The sequence below is a fragment of the Canis lupus genome, chromosome 9 (assembly GCF_011100685.1).
Source record: "Canis lupus familiaris isolate Mischka breed German Shepherd chromosome 9, alternate assembly UU_Cfam_GSD_1.0, whole genome shotgun sequence".
Classification (NCBI taxonomy): Eukaryota; Metazoa; Chordata; class Mammalia; order Carnivora; family Canidae; genus Canis; species Canis lupus.
The window spans coordinates 57,635,257-57,657,293 of NC_049230.1; the positions used below are offsets into that span (position 1 = coordinate 57,635,257).

General features: G+C 39.1%; 1 protein-coding gene across 10 annotated transcripts in view; it reads left to right on the top strand.

Moving 5' to 3' along the window:
• The window catches only part of MAPKAP1 (MAPK associated protein 1), a 252,740-nt gene that overhangs the window by 102,094 nt on the left and 128,609 nt on the right, over window positions 1-22,037 (top strand). For all 10 annotated transcript variants that reach the window (XR_005364983.1, XM_038549349.1, XM_038549353.1 and 7 more), the window contains one exon: window positions 13,758-13,930. Coding sequence is in view for 9 of the 10 variants with exons in the window: in XM_038549349.1 (XP_038405277.1) it covers window positions 13,758-13,930 (173 nt within the window). In the remaining variant the exon portion in view is untranslated. The remainder of the gene's footprint in view (window positions 1-13,757; window positions 13,931-22,037) is intronic.

Genomic DNA, 22,037 nt, shown 5'->3' on the forward strand with positions numbered 1-22,037 from the left:
TGGCTGGATTGTACTTATGTGAGAGCACCTTCTGTTATGTGCTGTAAGCGTCCTGAGGCTGGATGAGAAGAGGATGCAATGGCTTTTCTCTCTTAGTGACTGAGATAGAGACCTTTCTTTCCTATTGCCTCTGCTTTTCAGTTTTGTTTATTTGAAGGAATGATTTATCCAGAGATCTGCCTGATCCGATTAATGACTTGGGTAACAGTATGAGGAATAACCGACACCTGTATAACAGTTTGCAGTTCACAGAATATTTTTAACATGCTTTATTTTTACTTTCTACGCCCTACCATTCTCATTTCTCTTTTATGGCTAAGGAAATTGACTTTCAGAGAGGTTATGGGCTTGCCCAAGGTTGCACAGCTCAAGGCTGGCAGGCCCACGGTCAAGACCAGTTCTGTAGACTCTGCAAGGAGTTATCGAGCAAATATAACTCTTGATGGTAAAAACTGATAGTATCAGGAACTGCTTTCTGAATTTAAGACTTTGAGAAAATGGTTGTTATTCGTGGTGCAGTTTATGGATAGGCTTTCATATTTTACCATCATCCTCCCACCTCCCCATTTTGTAAAACTTCTTACCTGTATTTGAACAGGTTGATTATCTTGGAAACAAAAGAATTATCCAAGGCTATTACTCAAATCTCACTTGATAACAGATTGTTTAAACCAATAGCTGTAGGCATTTTATTTTTTCAAAAGTGGAAGAAGATTCTGTCAGACAGCACATCAAAATATGGAGGATTTGTTTTTAATAGAGAAAACCTTTCCTGAGAGCAACAACCCCCTTTCCTGTTTTGGGTCCAGGACTTGAGATTTACATTTACCATAGATGCTGTTGAAAGAAAAATTATGAAAATCACTAGCCTAAGAAAAACCAATGGAAGTGATATTTTCTGTGCTGTGTTACACTCTGGAAATGATTATAGTTACAGTCTGGCTCATTCCATGGTACTTAGTAACAAAGTTATTTTGTTTGAGGCTCTCAGATATATGAAGTGTCTGTGGAAGTGAAGGTGGGTTAGTTTTGGTTTCCTGAGGGCTAGAACTAAGACCAGTGGATGATAAAATCTGCAAGAATGTATGTACCTCAGTAGAAGGAAACCTGTTTCAGCCATCAAAACTGTTCGCCCAGAGACTGAAGTAAAGGGTTCACCTCTAAAGGTGGCAAGGAATTCATCAGTAAAGGTGTTCAGGAGAGATTGTAGGACAGTCATTTGGTGAAAATGTTTTAGAGGGGACAAGTCATAAAATTCCTTTCCATTTTACAGTGTGTGAGTGGTAGTAAAGTTGTGTGTTTTGTTTGTTTGCTTAAGTCTTTGAATGTGAAAGCAGGGAGAAAAAGGAAACCTAATAAACAGCCGGCATTTCTTCAGTATGGCATTTCTTCAGCATTCAGTATGGACAAGAGAGAAAAAGCACAATAGCAAGTGCTTTTAATATGCATGGTAATCATTCAATCCTTTCAACAGCTCCATGAGGAGGTACTTTTATAATCTATTTCTGTGCGGAAATAGTGATGGCAGAGAGGTTAAATAAAATTGTCCAAGGACAGACAGTAAATGGCATTGCTGAGAATTGAACTCAGGTCTTTGTAACTCTACAGCTTAATGCTTTTAACTACCACACTGCACTGCTTTACTAGCTCCTTTTAATATAATAAGGATCCTGAAAGTACCTACAGAACTCGACCTTGTTAAAGAAAGAGTGACAGTTGACGTTCTTAATAATAAAAGCTTAATGGAACCAAGGTTGGTGATTCAGAGGAAATTAATGAGATTTTGTCGATTTTATTTTAAACTTAACTTGTCAGAAAATAGTGTCCAGTGACAAACTGTAGAAATGTTTTTGATAAATTAACTTGACTACAGGTGCCAGATCAGGGAAATGTTAATTTAATAGCCTTTAAACGTTCCAGATTTATTGAGGGTTAAGATAGCACTACAAAGCCAAGCTCCTAGCTCTGAATGGATTTGTCATAGAACTTTATACAAAATCTATTCATAAGTTCAGTGCGACCATTTTGAATGTGAAAGTGAGTTTTTTCTCTGAGTCCATAAAGCCAGCATTTTATTGAGGGTAAAAGCTACTGTCTGGTATTTGGGGTGTTTTGCCCCCCTCCCCATATAGAACTTCTTTACTTCTCATAGCCAGTTAAGCCTGGCTTAGACCAGATTTAGACCAGATTTTGTTGAACATCATTATTACTCTGAACAAATAAAGTCCCTTAATAATCATCAGAGTAAGGATCATTTCAGACCTCTGTACCAAGTGATACCATATTTTTAAAGACTAGGCTATAGTTAGTTCCCCACTGGGCATGGAGTGTACTTAAAAAAATAATAATAAAATAAAAAAATAAAGACTAGGCCATAACGTGATATAGCATCCTTTGGTCCTTGCTGAGGGAGTTGGGAGGGACTGCAGCCATTCCTTTAAGAGAGTTTTAAGTTTTGAAGGCTACAAATAACCCTTTCATCAATTTGCATTATTACATTGTCTGCATACACTGATATATTTATTTCTGCATTAAAATTGCATATAATGATCTGCTTGTACAGTTGTGACTAATGGAATAATGTTGCCTGCTTTTTGTCTCTTTAATTGCAGAAGCCAAACTGTCTACCCTTTTTGTTTCTTTCCCTTGATAGAGAAATTGAACACTTAGCAACAGTTTTAGATCTGATATTCAATTTATTATTGACAAACCTTGATGTTAAGTCGTCCTGCTAACTGAACCTTCTGTCCTTCAGACTTAATTCAGCTAACTCACTTTATTATTTTTTAAAAGATTTTAATTAATTAATTCATTCATTCATTATTGAGAGAGAGAGAGAGAGACAGAGAGACAGAGAAAGCACCAGCAGCGGGAAGGGGCAGAGGGAGAGGAAGAATCTCAGGCAGACTCCATGCTAAACACAGAGCCTGACATAAGGCTCGATCTCATGACCCTGAAATCATGACCTGAGTCGAAATCTGGAATTAGACGCTCAACTGACTGAGCCACCTAGATGCCCCCAACCAATTCACTTTATATGGCTGTTTCTTAATTCAAGATTATTTTAAACTGAATACTATTTATTCTACTTATTTTCCCTATTTTGGAAACTATCAGGTGCATAATTTTGAAATTAATTTATGATAGGCAGCAAATTGTATGCTATTTCAATTAACGGGATCAGATGAGAAAAACTTGGTTATGGATTATAGTGTTTAATTCATTATCATGTTCAAATTCTATATATTTCAATTCTGTATTAATTCATATTCTATATACTGAAGTTATTTTAAATTTTTAAGCTTTTATATTTTATGAACTACTTATTAATTGGATGATCTATGGTTCATAATATTGCTGTTTCACTTTGACCCAGTGATCTACTCTGAGGAATACGTGCACAAACATTTATATAAGAAAATGTTTATGGGGGGCAGCCCAGATGGCTCAGCGATTTAGCGCCTCCTTCAGCCCAGGGCCTGATCCTGGAGACCCGGGATCGAGTCCCACATTGGATTCCCTGCATGGAGCCTACCTCTCCCTCAGCCTATGTCTCTGCCTCTCTCCCTTTGTCTCTCATGAATAAATAAATGAAATCTTTAAAAAAAAAAAAAGAAAATATTTATGGGAATGTTATTTATAGTAGTGAAATATTAGAAACAATGTTCATATTTAACAGTAGAAGAATAGGTTGATAGTACCTCTGTATGCTATGATATGCAGGTATTTAAAATCATATGATGAAGGAATATTAATCATTTATTCCATGAATATAAGTAACTACTATATGTCAGGTCTGTTATTTTTTTTTTAAGGTTTTAAAGTTTTATTAATTTATTCATGAGAAACACAGAGAGGCAGAGACACAGGCAGAGGGAGAGGCAGGCTCCCTGTGGGGAGCCCGATGCAGAACTCGATCCTGGGACTCCCGGATCAGACCCTGAGCCAAAAGCAGATGCTCAACCGTTGAGCCACCCAGGCATCCCATATCAGGCCTGTTATTAGGTGCTGAGTGTATTTTAGAGAAGAAAGAGGGGGGTTCCTTAAGAACAGCGTCTGGGAAATAGAAAAGTTATAGCCAGTTTACGTGGAGCAGGAGAGAAGTGGTAGATCTTTAAGTCTGGTGGGTCAATTATGAAAGATAGTCTGAGAAATCCTTCGATAAACTAATGCCAGACCCCTACTACATTCTAGGCCCTAGGAGAATGCAAAATAGCCGAGGCACAGTTTTTCCCTTTGCAGTACGCATACTTGCATGAGAAGGTGGGAAGGAGGTAGTGAGGGTAGGTAGAGAAAAAGTGAAACCATAGGCTGTGCAAATTAAACTTCTAGGGAGCAGAGCAGAGGGAATTTGGACTTCCACCTTCTTGGAAGAAGAGACATTTGAAATTAAGAGAAAAAGGGATACATTTCTTGCTCAGTAACTGTGTGCTAGGCATTTTATATACATCTTATTTGTTTTGCCCATTAAAGGAATAGAGGTTCTGAGAGGTGCAGTTACTTGTCTAATATCTAAAGTCTAGAGGCTAAGGAAGTGGCAGAGCTAGGATTCAAGCCTGGATCTAGCTGACCACAAATCTTGTGCTCTTTAACTACTGTTCAGTGCAAACTCTAGCAGTGATACCCTGGGACCAGAATGTGATGGTGGATATTTTTTTTTTTTTTAAAGATTTTATTCATTCATTCATGATAGTCACACAGAGAGAGACAGAGAGGCAGAGACACAGGCAGAGGGAGAAGCAGGCTCCATGCACCGGGAGCCCGACGTGGGATTCGATCCCGGGTCTCCAGGATCGCGCCCTGGGCCAAAGGCAGGCGCCAAACCGCTACGCCACCCAGGGATCCCGTGATGGTGGATATTAAATGCCATCCTAAGGAACAGGCATGCTGACGCTGGGGAAAGGCATCATATACTTCTTTCTGAGTTGGTGACGGGCCTGATCAGTGATTTGAGTCAAATCACATTGATCGCCAGAGGAAGATAACAGTATGGAGGGGAGAAGAGCGATAGTTGGGAGACTGCTGCATGCAGTGGTCTCACCGAGGCATGATGAAGCTTGAACCAGGGCCATGCTACTGAGGATGGGAGGAAGAAAGTTTTGAGAGACATTTCAGAGGCATTTGGATAGTGATGAGACAGAAGGAGGAGTTAAAGTAAGGCCCTACCTTGAGTGACAGAGTGGGTGGGAAAGCCCTGACTGAGATGGAACAAGGAAGGAGAGACAAACTGATGAAGAAATCAGCCTTGGACCTGTTGAGCTTGGGACTCTGGCCTGCATTTGCAAGCCATCAAGTCATGCAGAGGCCATGGGTCTTCTTGAATTGCATTTGTGTCAAGGAGGAATTGTTTTGCTATACAAAGTACTTTTCTTTTTGTTCTGAAACCTCAATTGGGAACATTCCTTGATTTAGAGGCTACTCTGGAGAGTGTTGTTTAACTCCAAATTTGTCAACCCATTGTAGGTTTATTACTTTTATTATTTATTTAAAATAGAAATTATGTAGCCTGCCACAGGAAGGTATCTGAGTTATTTTTTCCAACAGCCTGTCATAGCACCTGGTACAGAGTGTGCTCTTAATAAATTTTGCCAGATGACTTACCAGAGGCTACATTTTCAAAACTGATCCTCTTTCTCTTGTGTAAAACTCTTAAGCCCTTCATGGTGGTTCTTTCTGTATCTTTTTTCATTTATAATGGTAACATTTAATATTTTGTTTCTGATTGTGAAAATAATACATGCTCATCATAGAAAATGCAGAAAAATATAAAGTAGAAAATTAAAATCACTCACAATCCCATGTTTCAGAGAGAACTCCTGTTCACTTTTTTTGTATATTGGTATAGTATATGTTTAAATACAATAAACATCTTTTGCCTAGGTTAAGGATTCTGTTGAATGAAAGGGTACTTTTTGTTTTTTAAAGCTGGGAGACCTTTGCCAACCTGTTTTAGTCTGGGTTGGTTTGAGCTTTCACGACAGCCTGTACTTTCCCTCTTTTAAAGCTTTTATCCCATAATACAATGTAGACTTCAGCGGACTGTGAGTTTGTTGAGGGTCAATCTGCATTGAGTCTCACTTGATATTGTCTTCACAGAGTTCAGCATGGTGTTTCATTGGGTGTTTGTTGCATGCATGAGTGACTGAGAAAGATGCTGCTAATCCATTTTTCCATCTTTTTGTGCACCACTTCTTTGTGTTCTAATTATGCCTCCATTTCTCCGATTCTGTATTGTGGAACACATAAATTGCCATGCAGTGGAACTGTATAATATGATCTTTGTTTATTGCTAGTTGCTTTTTAATAGTTAGATGTTAGATCTTTGGAATATTGCTTGCCTTGATGTGTGATGAATACTTTTAATCCTTTGGTCACCTTTTTTTATATATAAGTTAATTACTTTCTATTATGTTGATGGATTATTTTATGTTTTAGATGATTCCCTCTAAATATTGCAGCATGGGAACTATTAGGTAGAGCTAACTGCCATCACCTTGAGTTTTTTTAGAAGAGGTTCCTTATTAAAAAAATACATAATTTCAGAGTTTGTCCAAGGCACTTTCCCCCTGTCATCAGTGCCTCAAGGTGGAATTAGAAGATTAAAAAGATAAAGTGCTTCATTCATTTAATAAGTATCTACCATATTTATTCATATAGTTTTCCCCACACTTGCTATTTCACCATGAAATAAAGAGGATAAAGGGATTCATAGGAGTACTCTGTAACTATCTGCCCTGTAGTCCAGCTGACAGTGGCAGAGTTCTCTGGAGTCTTGGTTCCCGAATACTTCCCCTTGGGCAGCTCCTCAGAATTCATTCTTTTGTAGGAAACTGCTTTAGGAAGTGGGTTTGTGAGAAAGTCAGGATGAAGGAGGTGGATTCAAGCCTTGAGACTTTTAGATGTTTTTACATTTAGAGGAACTTAAGAGAAAGAAGTCATTGGTGTTTCAAGTAGAGGCTTTGGAGTCAGACGCGAATTTGACCTCTGCTCTTCCACCTTAGTTGTGGGAGCTTGAGGATGACTATAGCCGGATAAGCCTTTTCTTGTCTATAATATTAGGTTAATGATAGAATTCTACCTCTTACAGTGATTGTGAGAATTAAATGAGCTAATTTACACAAACATTTACCAGAGCTTATTTAACAGTTGGTTCTAAAGAAATGCTAGCTCTTGTTATAATAATAAGTATTATTAGGGCTACTTTCAGCATCCATCTTTGTCCTCATGTGACTCTGTAATCGGCCTGAGTAATAGAAATGGGTCTTATTTTAAAACTTAGGCTCTTTCTGGCACATTGCTCTGCATTTCGAAAGCACTTTACAGTTTGTGAAGCACATTCACATTTCTCATTGTGATTCCTATAGGCCCTCAGAAGGAAGGAGGAATAAACCAGATTGGGTTGGGCCTGCAAACGAGGTTGAAAGGAGAGTGATAAGAGGGCAGTAAACCCACTGCAGAAAGCTTACCATTGTTTTAATTTTAACCTACTTTGACTGTCTGACAAGGTCACAACACTTGCTAATTTAATTCATCATTGGCAACTTAACTGGTCATTGGAATTAGTATGTCCCAGCTGAAAAACATGCATGAGTGTATGTACATTTATGTGTGTGCATGCATGAGTGAGAGAGAGAGTCAGAGAGAGAGAGAAGGAGCATTATTGTAAGAGAATTTCTTTTTTATTATTTTTTTTATTATTTGTTTTAGAACAGAGGTAAGACTGAAAAAAGTCTAATACTAGATTCTAGGTCATATGAGAAGCAAAATTTTTCTGAAAGTTTTTAGAACTCATTTTATGTGTCTCCTTACCCAAGTTCTGATCTCCCCCCCCCCCCCCCCCCCCCACCCTAGAGTTAGTTAAAGATGGAACCATTTGATTGCTCAAGTACTCCTTCTACTACTACCAGGAAACAGACCTTTCGAGGAAGGGCAAGATAGATGGATGGAGGAAACAAACATTTGTTGAGTTATGGCCATGTTGTTCTGGTAGGCATTTTGAGTCATCCATGCATTCATTCTGTAGTTTAGCAGATTTTTTTTGAGAGTTGTGCACGTTCCAGGCACAGTGCTAGCCATTGTGAATAGAGCAGTAAACAAAGCAGACATTATTATGGCTGCTCTCATGGAAGGTCAGAGGCCAGTGAGGAAAACATACACTGAAGGTGTACATAAATAAATATATAATATCAAATTGTTTAGTGCTGTGAAGGAAGTGAACAGGTTTTGTGTGAGAGATTAACTATGGAAACTTCTTTCCATAGGATTATCAGTGAAAGCCTGTGAGGAGGTGTCATGAGCTGAGCCTTCAATAATAATATTAATACCAGTAATAAAAATCCTTACAAGAGTTCTGTGATAGGTAGGTCATATCATTATCATTTTACATAGGAGGAAATAGAGGAACAAGGAGATTAAGGAACCTGCCCAGACCATACTTTAGAGAAGTATGAGATCGTGAGAAAGAACCTTCTAGATACAGTGAATAGCACTTGCTGTGGTCTTGAAAGTGGGAGAAACAAGTGTACACACACACACACACACACACACACACACACACACACATCCAGGGCACTTCTAGAAGGCCAGCATAGCTGAAGTATGATAAGCAGGCCAAGGAGCAGCAATAAATGTTGTTGGGAGAGTTAAGCAGGGGTCAGATCATGCAGTGCTTTGCTGGACATTGCAGGAGATTTTGATTTTATTCACAGTAAAATTCACATGGGAGCCATTTGTTGAATTTAAGCAGAGATATAATACCAAATTTGAGTTAAAAAAAAAATCTAGCTTGTGTGTCAAGAACAAATATAAGTAGGCAAGGGCACAGGAGGTGCCCTATTAGAACAGTCCAGGGGAAACATCATGGTATTTTGATGTCAGTGGAGATAGAAGTGGAATGGTTTTGAAATACATATTTTTCAATGTTTAAAATTGAATTAAAACTCACTTACAGGGGTACCTGGGGGGCTCAGTGCTTGAGTGTTTGCCTTCGGCTCAGGTCATGATCTGGAGTCCTAGGACGATCCTCTCTGCCTATGTTTCTGCCTCTCTCTCTGTGTCTCTCATGAATAAATAAATAAAATATTTTTTAAAAACTCATTACATAGAGTTTACTATTTTAATGTTTTTCAACTGTATAATTTTGTGGTTTTCAGTATATTCACAATGTTATACAGCTATCACCACTAATTCCAGAACAATTCCATCACCCCAAAAAGAAACTTCATACTTCTCAATTCCCCATGCCCTCCCACCCCATATCCTGACAACCAGTAATCTTTTTGTTTCTATTGATTTGCGTATTCTGGACATTTCATATTAGTGGGTTCACTTTTATGAAATGGCTTCCTTCTTTTATACCTGGCTTCTTTTCTCTTAGCATATGCTTTCAAGCTTTATTCATGTTATAGCATGTGTCAGTACTTCATACCTTTTAATGGCTGAGTAATATTCCATTGTATACATTTTATCAGTTCATCAGTTCATGGGCATCTGGATTTTTTTCATTCTTTGGTTATTATGAATAATGCTCTTATATGTACACTTATGTATACGTTTTTATGTGAACATATGTTTTCAGTTCTCTTATGTACACCTAGGAATGGCATTGCTAAGTCATATAGTAACTATATGTTTAAGTTTTGAGAAACTGACAAACTATTTTTCCAGGATGACTGCATTGTTTTACATCCCCACTAACGATGTAGGAGAGTTCGAACTTCTCCATATCCTTGCTAATCTTTCCTATTTCTCCTACTTAAAAAAAAAAAAATTATTACCATCCTAGTGAGTGTGAAGTGGTATCTCACTGTGATTTGTATTTGCATTTCTTTAATGAATAATGATGTTGAACATTTTTTCATGTATTTATTGGCCATTTGGATATTTTCTTTGGAGAAATGTTTATTCAAGTTCTTTGCCCTTTTAAAGATTGGATGGGCTGCCTGGGTACTCAGTCAGTTAAGTACCTGATTTTTCATTTTGCCTCAGGTCATGAGATTGAGCTCCTCATGAGGCTTAGTGGGGAGTCTGCTTGGGGTTCTCTCTTCCCTCTCTCTTTGCCCCTTCCCCTGCTTGCTCTCTCTCTCTCTCGCTCTCAAGTAAATAAATACATCTTTAAAGATTGGATTGTCTTTTTTGTTGTTGTTGAGTCGTAAGAATTATATATTATAGGTACTAAATTTTTGTCAGATACATGATTGGCAAATATTTTCTCCCATTCTGTGGGTTGTCTTTTTACTTTCTTGATAGTATCCTTTGAGGCACAAAAGTTTTTAATTTTTTTTAAAGATTTATTTATTTATTTATTCAGAGAGAGTGAAAGAGAGGCAGAGACACAGGCAGAGAGAGAAGCAGGCTCCATGCAGGGAGCCCGACGTGGGACTCGATCCCGGGTCTCCAGGATCACACCCCAGGCTGCAGGCGGCGCTAAACCACTGCGCCACCAGGGCTGCCCAGAAGTTTTTAATTTTTATAAAGTCCAGTTTATTTCATTTCGTTTAGCGTCTTGTTAAAGAAATCATTGCCTAATCCAAGGTCATGAAGAAGTTACATGCATGTTTTCTTCTAAAAGTTTTCTAGTTTTAGCCTTAAAGTTAAATCATTGATCCATTTTGAATTAATATTCGTATATGATGTGAAGTAAATTCATTCTTTTGTGTGTGGCTATCCAGTTGTCCCATTTGCTGAAAAGACTGTTTTTTCCTCTATTGAAATATATTTTTGTAGTAGACACTAGAACTTACTAAGGGAGTAGGTAGAAGGAAGGAGGAAGAAAGAAGAATCAAGACTACTGATTTCAGCAATGGGGTTAGTAGTGGTAACACTATGAAATGAAGGAGAGTGTTGTAATTTGGGGTGGGACAGAGTTAGGGATAGTGAAAAATTTAGATTTGAACTTAAGTTTTAACTCATCTGTGACACTTTTCTGCCTACTGTGTAAACAGTGTAAACAGTTTGATGTATGAATTTGGAATTCAAGAGAGAAGTTTGGGATGGAGATAAGATTTGGGTGTCAACAGGATATAGATTGTACTATAGCTTTGGGACTGTGAGATCACCCATGGAAGAAATACACAGAAAGACAAAAGAGAGCCCAATCTAGAGGCCAAGGAATGCTAACAGAGACTGTAGAGGTAAAGAAATCTGCAAAGGAGACTGAGAGACCAAAGAGGATTTACAAAAACTAACAATGTATGTCATAGAAGCCAAGAAAGGGAGAAGTTGATAATGTAGAAGAAGAGTAAAGTAAATGAAGGAGTAAAGTTCTTGTGAAAGTGAGAGCCAAAGGGACACAGAACATGAGTAGAGAGATTAACCTTTAATGAGATGTGTGACACTCCAGTGTCGGGGGTATGTGTGGTTAAATCTGAGTAAGTCTGTGAATTTAATTATGGGAGGATAAGAGAATTCCTTTCTGAAAGCTCTTATTTTCTTTTTTTTTTTTTTTAAATTTGCTAGAACTCCTTTTTTTTTTTTTTTTAATTTATTTATGATAGTCACAGAGAGAGAGAGAGAGGCAGAGACACAGGCAGAGGGAGAAGCAGGCTCCATGCACCGGGAGCCTGATGTGGGATTCGATCCCAGGTCTCCAGGATCGCGCCCTGGGCCAAAGGCAGGCGCCAAACCGCTGCGCCACCCAGGGATCCCAAGCTCTTATTTTCTTAATGAAGAATAAGAATATTTCTTGTTCCTTTGGCAGTACAAGAACAAAGGATAGGAGCTGAGGTCAAGGTGGACTCATGAGAAGTTTGAGGAGAGAAGCCAAAGTATGCAGTGATGGTCTTGCATGGGGCACAAGTTGAATCAGGGGATGTAATAGGTTTGCTATACAATGCTGAGTGTTTTGAGATTTATCATCATGAATTTAAAGTCAATTCAATCTGTGCAGTTACATGATTTTTTTCCAGTAATGTTTCGCTGGGGAGTGCAGAGGGTTGGGTTCATCCGAGGCTGGCATTTTGCCAGTTGAGTCCCGTGGAGGAAGAGAGTATTAAACTGTATTTTTGAAAGATAGATTACAATGGTGGATCATGTAATCTGGAGGGTGTGGTGTTAGGAAATATAGGTGACATCATTTATAGTGATGAGTCAGTAAATTGTAAGTTGAAGAATTTGGGGGAACTACTTGAACAGGTGAGATGAAAATATATTAAAATATAATCAGTGAATAGATGTTCTAATTTGAGATTTTGGAGCTAGTACAGATCCTGGTGTACCCACTGCAATAAGTGATTAAAGGTGGAGTGGAGGGCAGACCGAGTGGCTCAGCGGTTTAGTGCCGCCTTTAGCCCAGGGTGTGATCCTGGAGACCCGGGATCGAGTCCCACGTCTGGCTCCCTGCATGGAGCCTGCTTCTCCCTCTGCCTGTGTCTCTGCCTCTCTCTTTATGTCTCTCATGAATAAATAAATAAAATCTTAAAAAAAAAAAAAGGAGTGGATAAAAAGACGTGGGATGACATGGTCTAGTGATTGAGGCACTTGGCTATTATATGGATTGTTCCTTTAGATGGAGTTCCAAGAATGATGATAGGTATTGGAGTGGAAAGAAGACTCAGTGAGGGATCCCTGGGTGGCGCAGCGGTTTGGAACCTGCCTTTGGCCCAGGGCGCGATCCTGGAGACCCGGGATCAGATCCCACTTCGGGCTCCCGGTGCATGGAGCCTGCTTCTCCCTCTGCCTGTGTCTCTGCGCCTCTCTCTCTCTCTCTGTGACTATCATAAGTAAATAAAAACTTAAAAAAAATTTAAAAAAAAAAGAAGACTCAGTGAGGGAGAAGCAGGACTAGAAGATTGGTGGGTAACAGAAACAAAAAAGTAAAGGGAGAGGTTAGTATAGTTGGAGGGCTTGGGTCTCAAAGCAACAAGGATTTTTGCAAGAAAGGGAAGTAATAGTTTGGAAGTAGGGGGACAAGAATACCTATCCAACCTCCTATCCTTGAGGACTTAGGGATTAAAAAGAAAAATGCAGAACAGTCTTCTGGGCAGCAGAGGAAACAGTATCTTCAATGACTAGCATGTGTCAGTTAAGACAAATAGGTGGAAGGAGTGTTTTTTTAAAAGGAGTGATTTATGGAAGTTTGTTGATTAGTACAGGAGTTTCAGAAGGCATGGAAGTTTCAGGAGAGAGAAGGGGTGAGTATGCGGAAGGGATTGAGGATGTAGAGAACAGTGTGGTTAGGACAGTAATAGAAGATGAGGAACCCTTGAACTTCAGTGCAGATGGCTGAAATAAACAGGTGGACTGCATAGGGGAATTAACCCCCCTAATCCCTGAGAAGGCAAACCCTTGGTTCCAGTGCTACAGGCCTAAATGCTTCCTCATGAAGTGTGATAGCTTTCCATGCAGCTTATCCCAAAGTCTCAAAGAGTGATATGGCAATTTTCAGGAAGGGCAGCTAATGTGTGGGTCTAATGGTGACTTGTCTAAGGCCACAGTGAATAAGTAGCGAAGCATATCACCTGACACCAAATATCCGGTCTGTTTACTACTCTTATTTTGTTTATTTTGGTTGTAGTGCTCATTTGGTCATTTACCTTACTACAGGCAGAGCTGGATCTATTAGACCATTAGAAAATGAAAATTAAAGGGGAAAAAAGACCTTAAAACTAGACAGTGTTTCTTCTCTGGGACCATTTCAAGCTCTTAAAGAGATCTCTGCTGGAGGATGAGAAATGGCTGGTGAGCAGTCATTGGGGCCCATTGGGATCTGCATGACCATGACTGAATGCTTTACCCTCATGTGTGTGTTTTGTCCACAGGGTCACGTAGGCACAACAGCAACCAAGAAGATCGACGTCTACCTCCCCCTGCACTCAAGCCAGGACAGGCTGCTGCCAATGACTGTGGTGACAATGGCCAGCGCCAGGGTGCAGGACTTGATTGGGCTCATCTGCTGGCAGTACACAAGTGAAGGACGGGAGCCGAAACTCAAGTAATCCTTCCTCTTTTTGGCTGCTCTAGTTTCTGGCTTCTTTTGGCCACCCCTGTTGCATTTTGCGCCCAGTTAGTCTTTCTAGGCATTGGTCTGGGAACCAGATGCCCACACAGATCCAGGTCAGGTTGCTTACCAGATTTTGGGCCTGTGTAGCTCAGGTGTATTTCAGAATCTGCTTACAAAGTAGACTGATAAGTTTGTGAATCCAGACATGAGGAAATATATTTTAGCAGTTTCAAAACCCTTTTGTGATGCTTGCTGGCAAAAGTTGCATGGGAGACCATAGGAGGGAACTAATATTTGTTGAACACCTACCATGAGTTGAGTACTAATGCTGACCTCTGCATACCCAATTTCTTGTTTAACTCTCCTGGTCTCTGTGAGATAAGCATTATGATCCTGATTCTGTAAAGGAGGAAATTCAGAATCAGAGGATTGATATTTGCTAAAGGTCACACCAATGGGAGATGGCAGCATCAAGATTTGACCCCTGGTCTGTTTAATGCTAAGGTTCTTGCATTATTTCCTTTTGGTCTGAATTATAGTTTTCTTTTTTATTGGTCAGTGGCACAGTTTTTCTCTCAGTCACTAATCTCTATTCGTGATTAAATAATTATATTAACAATATAGCACTTGAAAGTAGAATCTTTGCCTGTATAGCATAACTCGGACTTAAAGTGCTTTGTCGCATTGATTCTCCTATACTTGAATGTCTTATCTGATAGCCATCCTCTTCTAGTTTTCTGTGCTCTCTTGATCAATAAGATTTGAGATACAGCAAAATGTAGTACATGCCTTCGTTTTGGAAATGAATTCTCATGGAGACTTTCTCTTCTCTTAGAATGGTCCAGTCTGTGGTCAGTTTTTTCTTTCTTCTTAAGGTGCATTAAATTTGTATTTTAAATTACTCTTTGGGGGTACCTGGGTGGCTCAATTGGTTAAGCGACTGTTGATTTTGGCTTAGGTCTTGATCTCAGGGTCATGAGATCGAGCCCCACATCAGGCTCTGCAGTCTGCTTGAGATTCTGTCTCTTTCTCTCCCTCTCCCTCTATTCACTCACTCTCTCTCTCCCTCTCTCAAATAAAATCTTAAAAAAAAATAAAATTATTCTTTCAAGTTCTTACTGACATTGCCCTCTACTTTGTCTGATTAAATTGTAAATATAAAGATAATCTCTACTATTCCTGGCAATGAAAAAGCCTTTTCAACCACCTAGGTTCAGAAAAGGGTTGAGTCAGCAGTTCTGTCCAAGGCTGAGCTATTGTGTTATCCTTATAGGAGTCAAAGTGCTAGGGACTTTATACATGTTGTCTAAGTTAACTAAGATACTGCTTAGTGCAGGCACTGAGACCAAGAGACACCCAGGATTGGCTAGGGTTACACAGTGAGTAATGAACAGAGTCAGGAGTTGAATTGTGACATAATGTTACAAATGAGGAAATTAAAGCTTAGAGAGGCTAAGCAGCCTTCCTAAATCATACAGAAAGTGGTAGAACCGGCATTAAAACCTAAGGATCTCTCTTCAGAGCCCTAGCTCTTCACTGTTACATTATACTCCCTATGCTGTTATTACAGGTGATATTAAAATATTCACTGGATTCATACTTACTGGAGACACAGGCTAGAACTTGCCATACAGAAGTGAAAAAGGCATTTCATGCCCTCAGGGAGATTACCATCTAAGGTAAATATGCAGTAGTAGTACAATACAATAGCATGTAAATCAGGTTCTGTGAGAGCATCTGACTCCATGGTTGGGGGTGAGAGTGTAGTCATGAAGAGCGGCCTTGATTAAGTGACATCTAAACTGAAAATTTAAGGAGTAGGGAAAAGTAATGCAGTGAGGTTGAGAAGATGACGTTCTGAAACACAGGGAACAGTGTGGACTTCAATTATGATGGTCCTTCAAATTCAGTCTTTAACAAAGAGATGGAAAAATATTCCATGCTCATGGATTGGCAGAATTAATATTGTGAAAATGTCAATGTTACCCAGGGCAATTTACAGGTTTAATGCAATCCCTATCAAAATACAATGGACTTTCTTCAGAGAGAACAAATTATTTTAAGATTTGTGTGGAATCAGAAAAGACCCCAAATAGCCAGGGGAATTTTAAAAAAGAAAACCATAGCTGGGGGCATCACAATGCCAGATTTCAGGTTGTACTACAAAGCTGTGGTCATCAAGACAGTGTGACTGGCACAAAAACAGACACATCGATCAATGGAACAGAATAGAGAATCCAGAAGTGGACCTTCAACTTTATGGTCAACTAATACTCGATAAAGGAGGAAAGACTATCCACTGAAGAAAGACAGTCTCTTCAATAAATGGTGCTGGGAAAATTGGACATCCACTTGTCAAAATGCAGAAGAATGAAACTAGACCACTCTCTTGTACCATACACGAAGATAAACTCAAAATGGATGAAAGATCTAAATGTGAGACAAGATTCCACCAAAATCCTAGAGGAGAACACAGGCAACACCCTTTTTGAACTCGGCCACAGTAACATCTTGCAGGATACATCCACGAAGGCAAAAGAAACAAAAGCAAAAATGAACTATTGGGACTTTATCAAGATAAGAAGCTTTTGCACAGCAAAGGATACAGTCAACAAAACTCAAAGACAACCTACAGAATGGGAGAAGATACTTGCAAATGACATATCAGATAAAGGGCTAGTTTCCAAGATCTATAAAGAACTTATTAAACTCAACACCTAAGAAACAAACAATCCAATCATGAAATGGGCAAAAGACATGAACAGAAATCTCACAGAGGAAGACATAGACATGGCCAAGAAGCACATGAGAAAATGCTCCGCATCACTTGCCATCAGGAAAATACAAATCAAAACCACAATGAGATCCTACCTCACACCAGTGAGAATGGGGCAAATTAACAAGGCAGGAAACCACAAATGTTGGAGAGGATGCGGAGAAAAGGGAACCCTCTTACACTGTTGGTGGGAATGTGAACTGGTGCAGCCACTCTGGAAAACTGTGTGGAGGTTCCTCAAAGAGTTAAAAACAGATCTGCCCTAGGACCCAGCAATTGCACTGCTGGGGATTTACCCCAAAGATGCAGATGCAATAAAACACCAGGACCCCGAAGTTTCTAGCAGCAACGTCCACAATAGCCAAACTGTGGAAGGAGCCTCGGTGTCCCTCGAAAGATGAATGGATAAAGAAGATGTGGTTTATGTATACAATGGAATATTATTCAGCCATTAGAAATAACAAATACCCACCATTTGCATCGACATGGATGGAACTGGAGGGTATTATGCTGAGTGAAATAAGTCAATTGGAGAAGGACAAACATTATATGGTCTCATTCATTTGGGGAATATAAATAATAATGAAAGGGAATAGAAGGGAAGGGAGAAGAAATGGGTAGGAAATATCAGAAAGGGAGACAGAACATGAAGACCCCTAACTCTGGGAAATGAACTAGGGGTGGTGGAAGGGGAGGAGGGCAGGGGGTGGGGGTGAATGGGTGACGGGCACTGAGGGAGGCACTTGATGGGATGAGCACTGGGTGTTATTCTGTATGTTGGCAAATTGAACACCAATAAAAAATAAATTTATTATAAAAAATAAAAATAATAAAAATGAAAAAATAAAAAAACAAATTCAGTCTTTAAATTCTGTATTCTGTTCCAAATGCACAGCAGTGATAAATAAAATATGTTACTGTCATACTTGTACTTTAGTAACAAGATAAACATGCTGGTAGACTAAAAGCAGAACCAAAGTATGGAAGTAGGCAGCATGCACAGGTTGTTGATTCTTTTAGGGTGGTACTTCCCACAGAACATGTTGTGAATAAGTTTACCAGGGTGTGAAATACTGATTATTATCAGGCTTCAGGGTAGCTGGCAGGGCCTGGGTGGTCAGAGCCCCCAGCTATATCATTTATGGGTGGGGAAGAGTCTCATCCACCTACCCCTGTGCTATACACATACTATTATTTTAAAAGTATGCCATGATGTCAGAAAAGAATGGGCAACACTGCTTGTGAGTATGGAGACCAAAGGACCATCATGCCTGGATGGGGACCAGAGGAAGTCTCACTGCTGGAAATGAGGATCTGGGGTGGGATTGTCCTAACTATGAAAGGAAACTGAACAAAGCTGCCTGGATCTGTGGCTTGTTTAAAGTTGTGTTTCTGGGGTGGTGGAGGAGTAGAGATAACAGTGCGAGTAGGACCTGGCCATGACATGACTACCTTTATGATATCCCTAGTGTTTACAAGTGATAGGAACCCTGAGCTGCCAGGGTAAGACCTAGTTCTAGAGTGGAGCTCTCTGCTCGGACGGGGATGGAGGATGGTGGCAAAAACTGTAGAAACAGAGAGGGGTGGAAGAGGAAGGGCGGGAGAGAGAGAGAGACAAAAAAAAAAAGAGAGAGAAACTGTTCCTATTCAAGAAGAGCTAGCAAATTAAAATTCCCAAACAAACACATATAGGTAGTACTAAGACAATAATCAGGAGATGGATGCACTTCCAGCAAAATATAGTAAAGCAATCTGAAAATTAACCTTAAATAAATATCTTCAAAATCTTCAAAGAGATGAAGGAATAACATCCCTGGTAAATTTCTGGAAATAGTGAAAGAAAACCAAACAGATGAGAATTAAGGGGTGGATTTAGAAGAGAACCAATGAAAAGTCCTGGAAATATAAAATGCACTTATTAAAGTAACAACAAAAAAGTATATGGAATAAACTCCTGACTGGGCACAGTTAAAGAGGGACTGAGTTGAAAGAAAAAACCAGTGATTTCAACCTGGGATATGACACAAAAAAGATAAAGAGATTCAGGGAATGAAACATGAGCAAGTTAAGAGACATGGAGGAAAGATGGAGAGCCTCCCGCTGGTGAGGCAGAGAATGGAGGGAATCTCAGAGAAACAGTATTCAAAAAGATAATGATACCAGAGTATTTCCCAGAATTGAAAGCAGATACAAGTGAGTCTTCATATTAAAAGCTCATATACAGAGGCACCTGGGTGGCTCCATCAGTTAAGCCTCTGCCTTAGGCTTAGGTCATGATCCCAGGGTCCTGGGATCAAGCCCTGCATCGTACTTCCTGCTCAGTGGAAGCCTGCTTCTTCTTCTCCCTCTGTCGTTCCCCTTGCTTGTGCTCTCTGGCTCTAGCTCTCTGTCAAATACATAAATAAAATCCTTTAAAAGTAAAAAGCATATACAAATGAAATGGAGGAAGGATAGCCTTTTCAACAAATGCTGCTGGAAAAACTAGACATCCATAAACCAAGAAAATCAACATAAACATCATCTATTTTGTACAAAAGTGATTCGAAAAAAAAAAAGAAAAAGAAAAAAGAAAAAAAAAAAAGTGATTCGAAAATGAGTTGAGACCGAAATGTAAAACTATAAAATTTTAGGAGAAAGCAGAACAGGGACACCTGGGTGGCTAGTGGTTGAGTGTCTGCCTTTGACTCAGGACTTGATCCTGGGGTCCTGGGATTGAGTCCCGCATCAGGCATTGCTCAGGGAGCCTGCTTCTTCCTCTGCTTGTGTGTCTGCTCTCTGTGTGTTTCTCATGAATAAATAAATAAAATCTTAAAGAGAGAGAGAGAGAGAAGAAACAAAATCTTTGGGACTAAGAACTAGATGAAGAGTTCTCGTACATGGCACTGAAAGCAGGATCCATAACAAAACAAGATGGTCGGTTGGACTTCATCAAAATTGAGAACTGTTCCTTTACAAAAGATCTTTACTTTCTTTCCATTCCAGAAGCTGTCAGGCAGCCATTCTCCCTTCTCCTTTCCCATGGGCCAGAGTCTTCAGCTTCACCTGACTAAGGGAAATGAAGGGGGTTGGGAGGTGGGGTGTGGTGAGAGTCTTAATAGAATTTAAGGCAAAAAAAAACATCAGTAGGGATATTTCAGTAAACTACATAATGAAAAAAGAGACACAGCCCACCAAAATAATAATTATGACTGTGTAGGCACCTAGCAATATAGTCCCAGAATATTTTAAGAGAATTGTAAAGCAGCATTGACTGATCCACAGTCATAATGGGAAATTTTGTTGCATTCCTATCAAAAACTTGTTGATAAAGCAGACAAAAAAATAGTAAGGATGAGAAAGATTTAAATAATTTAGCAATTCTGAACCCCCCAAACAGATTATCTCTTACTAGTACTAGTTTGTAAGCCTATGAAATTGAATGCGTCTTACTAAGATTTATATTCCTTTTTTTTTTTTTTAAGTTTTATTTATTTATTCATGAGAGATACAGAGAGAGGCAGAGACAGGTAGAGGGAGAAGCAGGCTCCCTGCAGGGAGCCCGCTATGGGACTTGATTCCGGAACTCCAGGATCACACCCTGAGCCAAAGGCAGATGCTTAGCCATTGAGCCATCCAGGAGTCCCAAGATTTATATTCCTTTTTTTTTTTTTTAATTTTTATTTATTTATGATAGTCACAGAGAGAGAGAGAGAGGCAGAGACACAGGCAGAGGGAGAAGCAGGCTCCATGTACCGGGAGCCTGATGTGGGATTCGATCCCGGGTCTCCAGGATCGCGCCCTGGGCCAAAGGCAGGCGCCAAACCGCTGCGCCACCCAGGGATCCCCCAAGATTTATATTCCTGAAGTATCTAACACATTCACATTTTTTAGTAGTTGCTTTATTAGTATATTTTGAATGAAAGAATTACATTGAATCTGAATAAACCATTGGTCCTCTGAAATTTTTTACAATTATTATGTGACAGTGGATTTCTCAGTTTTGTTTGGTATAAGACAATCTATAAAATAAATCCCTGGGAGCTCTTCCTGTCAGACAGTGCAGTACAAGGTATTTTCTTTCTAGCTCATTTGTACTTAAGGGTTGGAATGGATCCTTATTTGATCTTTTCCAGTGGGTTAGCCCTATGAAGATCTCTTCATTCACAGGGGCCAAATTGCTAGATGGATGGTTGCAGTCTGATTGTTAAGAAAACCATTTATTTAGGAATACTGTTCTTTTGTCTCTCTGCCTTGAAAACTGTCACTGGTAGTAGTAGACTTTGGCACCAGGGAAGGAATGAAGAATTTGGCATTTGGCTAGAATTTTTGGCTTCCTTTACTCTTATACCTGTTAACTCTTGAGCAAGATAGAATGTGGTACTTAAGTTAATTCCCTGCTTATTTTGAGACAGTGATTTTAGGAAAAACATTTGTTAGAAATGAACTGAAATCATTTCAATCTCTAGATAGTTGAATTTTTAAATTTAGACTTTGTTATGTAGATTGATGTTTATTGAATTTTCATCATAAAATATGGCCTATAAAATTTCTGCCTAGAGATTTATTTATATTTTGGGGGCTTACTATACAATGAATTTTTATAAATATTTTGTGGATTCTGGAAAAATATTCTCTATAGGTTATAGAATTAAGTATATTCTTACTAAAGCAGTATGTTTAATTACTACTATGTTCTTATATTTTTGTCTATTTGGTCTATGGATGGATTAAGAGAAATGGATTAATGTTTCCATTTTCTTGTTCCTGTCAGTTTCTTCTGAGATTTCAACAGTTTCCACTTTCATGTTTCAGCACACAAACATGTTCATGTATTTCATATCTTACTGTGAGTTGTACTTTTTTCAATATGAAGCAACCTGTTTGTTTTATGTATTGTGTCCTGCCTTTTTCTTTGCTTTATTTCATTAATATGAGCTTTTCTACCCCTGTTCTTTGCATTTGTCTGACCCATCTTTGTGTTCAGCCAATACCTTTGCCTTAAAAAATATATATGTTGAATAATTTTGTGAAGTTTTTCTTTTTTGACTCTAAATCACTCTTTTAAAAGAAAAAAAAAGATTTTTACGTAATGTCTACACCCAATGTGGGGCTTCAACTCACAACCTCAAGATCAAGAGTCTCATGCTCCACTGACTCAGCCAGCCAGGCTCACCTAAATCATTTTTTATAGGGAAGTTTATCTTACTAACATTTATCATCACCATTGATGTGTTAGTTTCATGTTAGTCAACTTGTGTTTAAGCTTCGTGTTTTATGCGTCTTTGTTATTGTTTTTTCTGTTTTGATTTATTTAAAATTCTGAAGTCAGTTACCTATAAGATT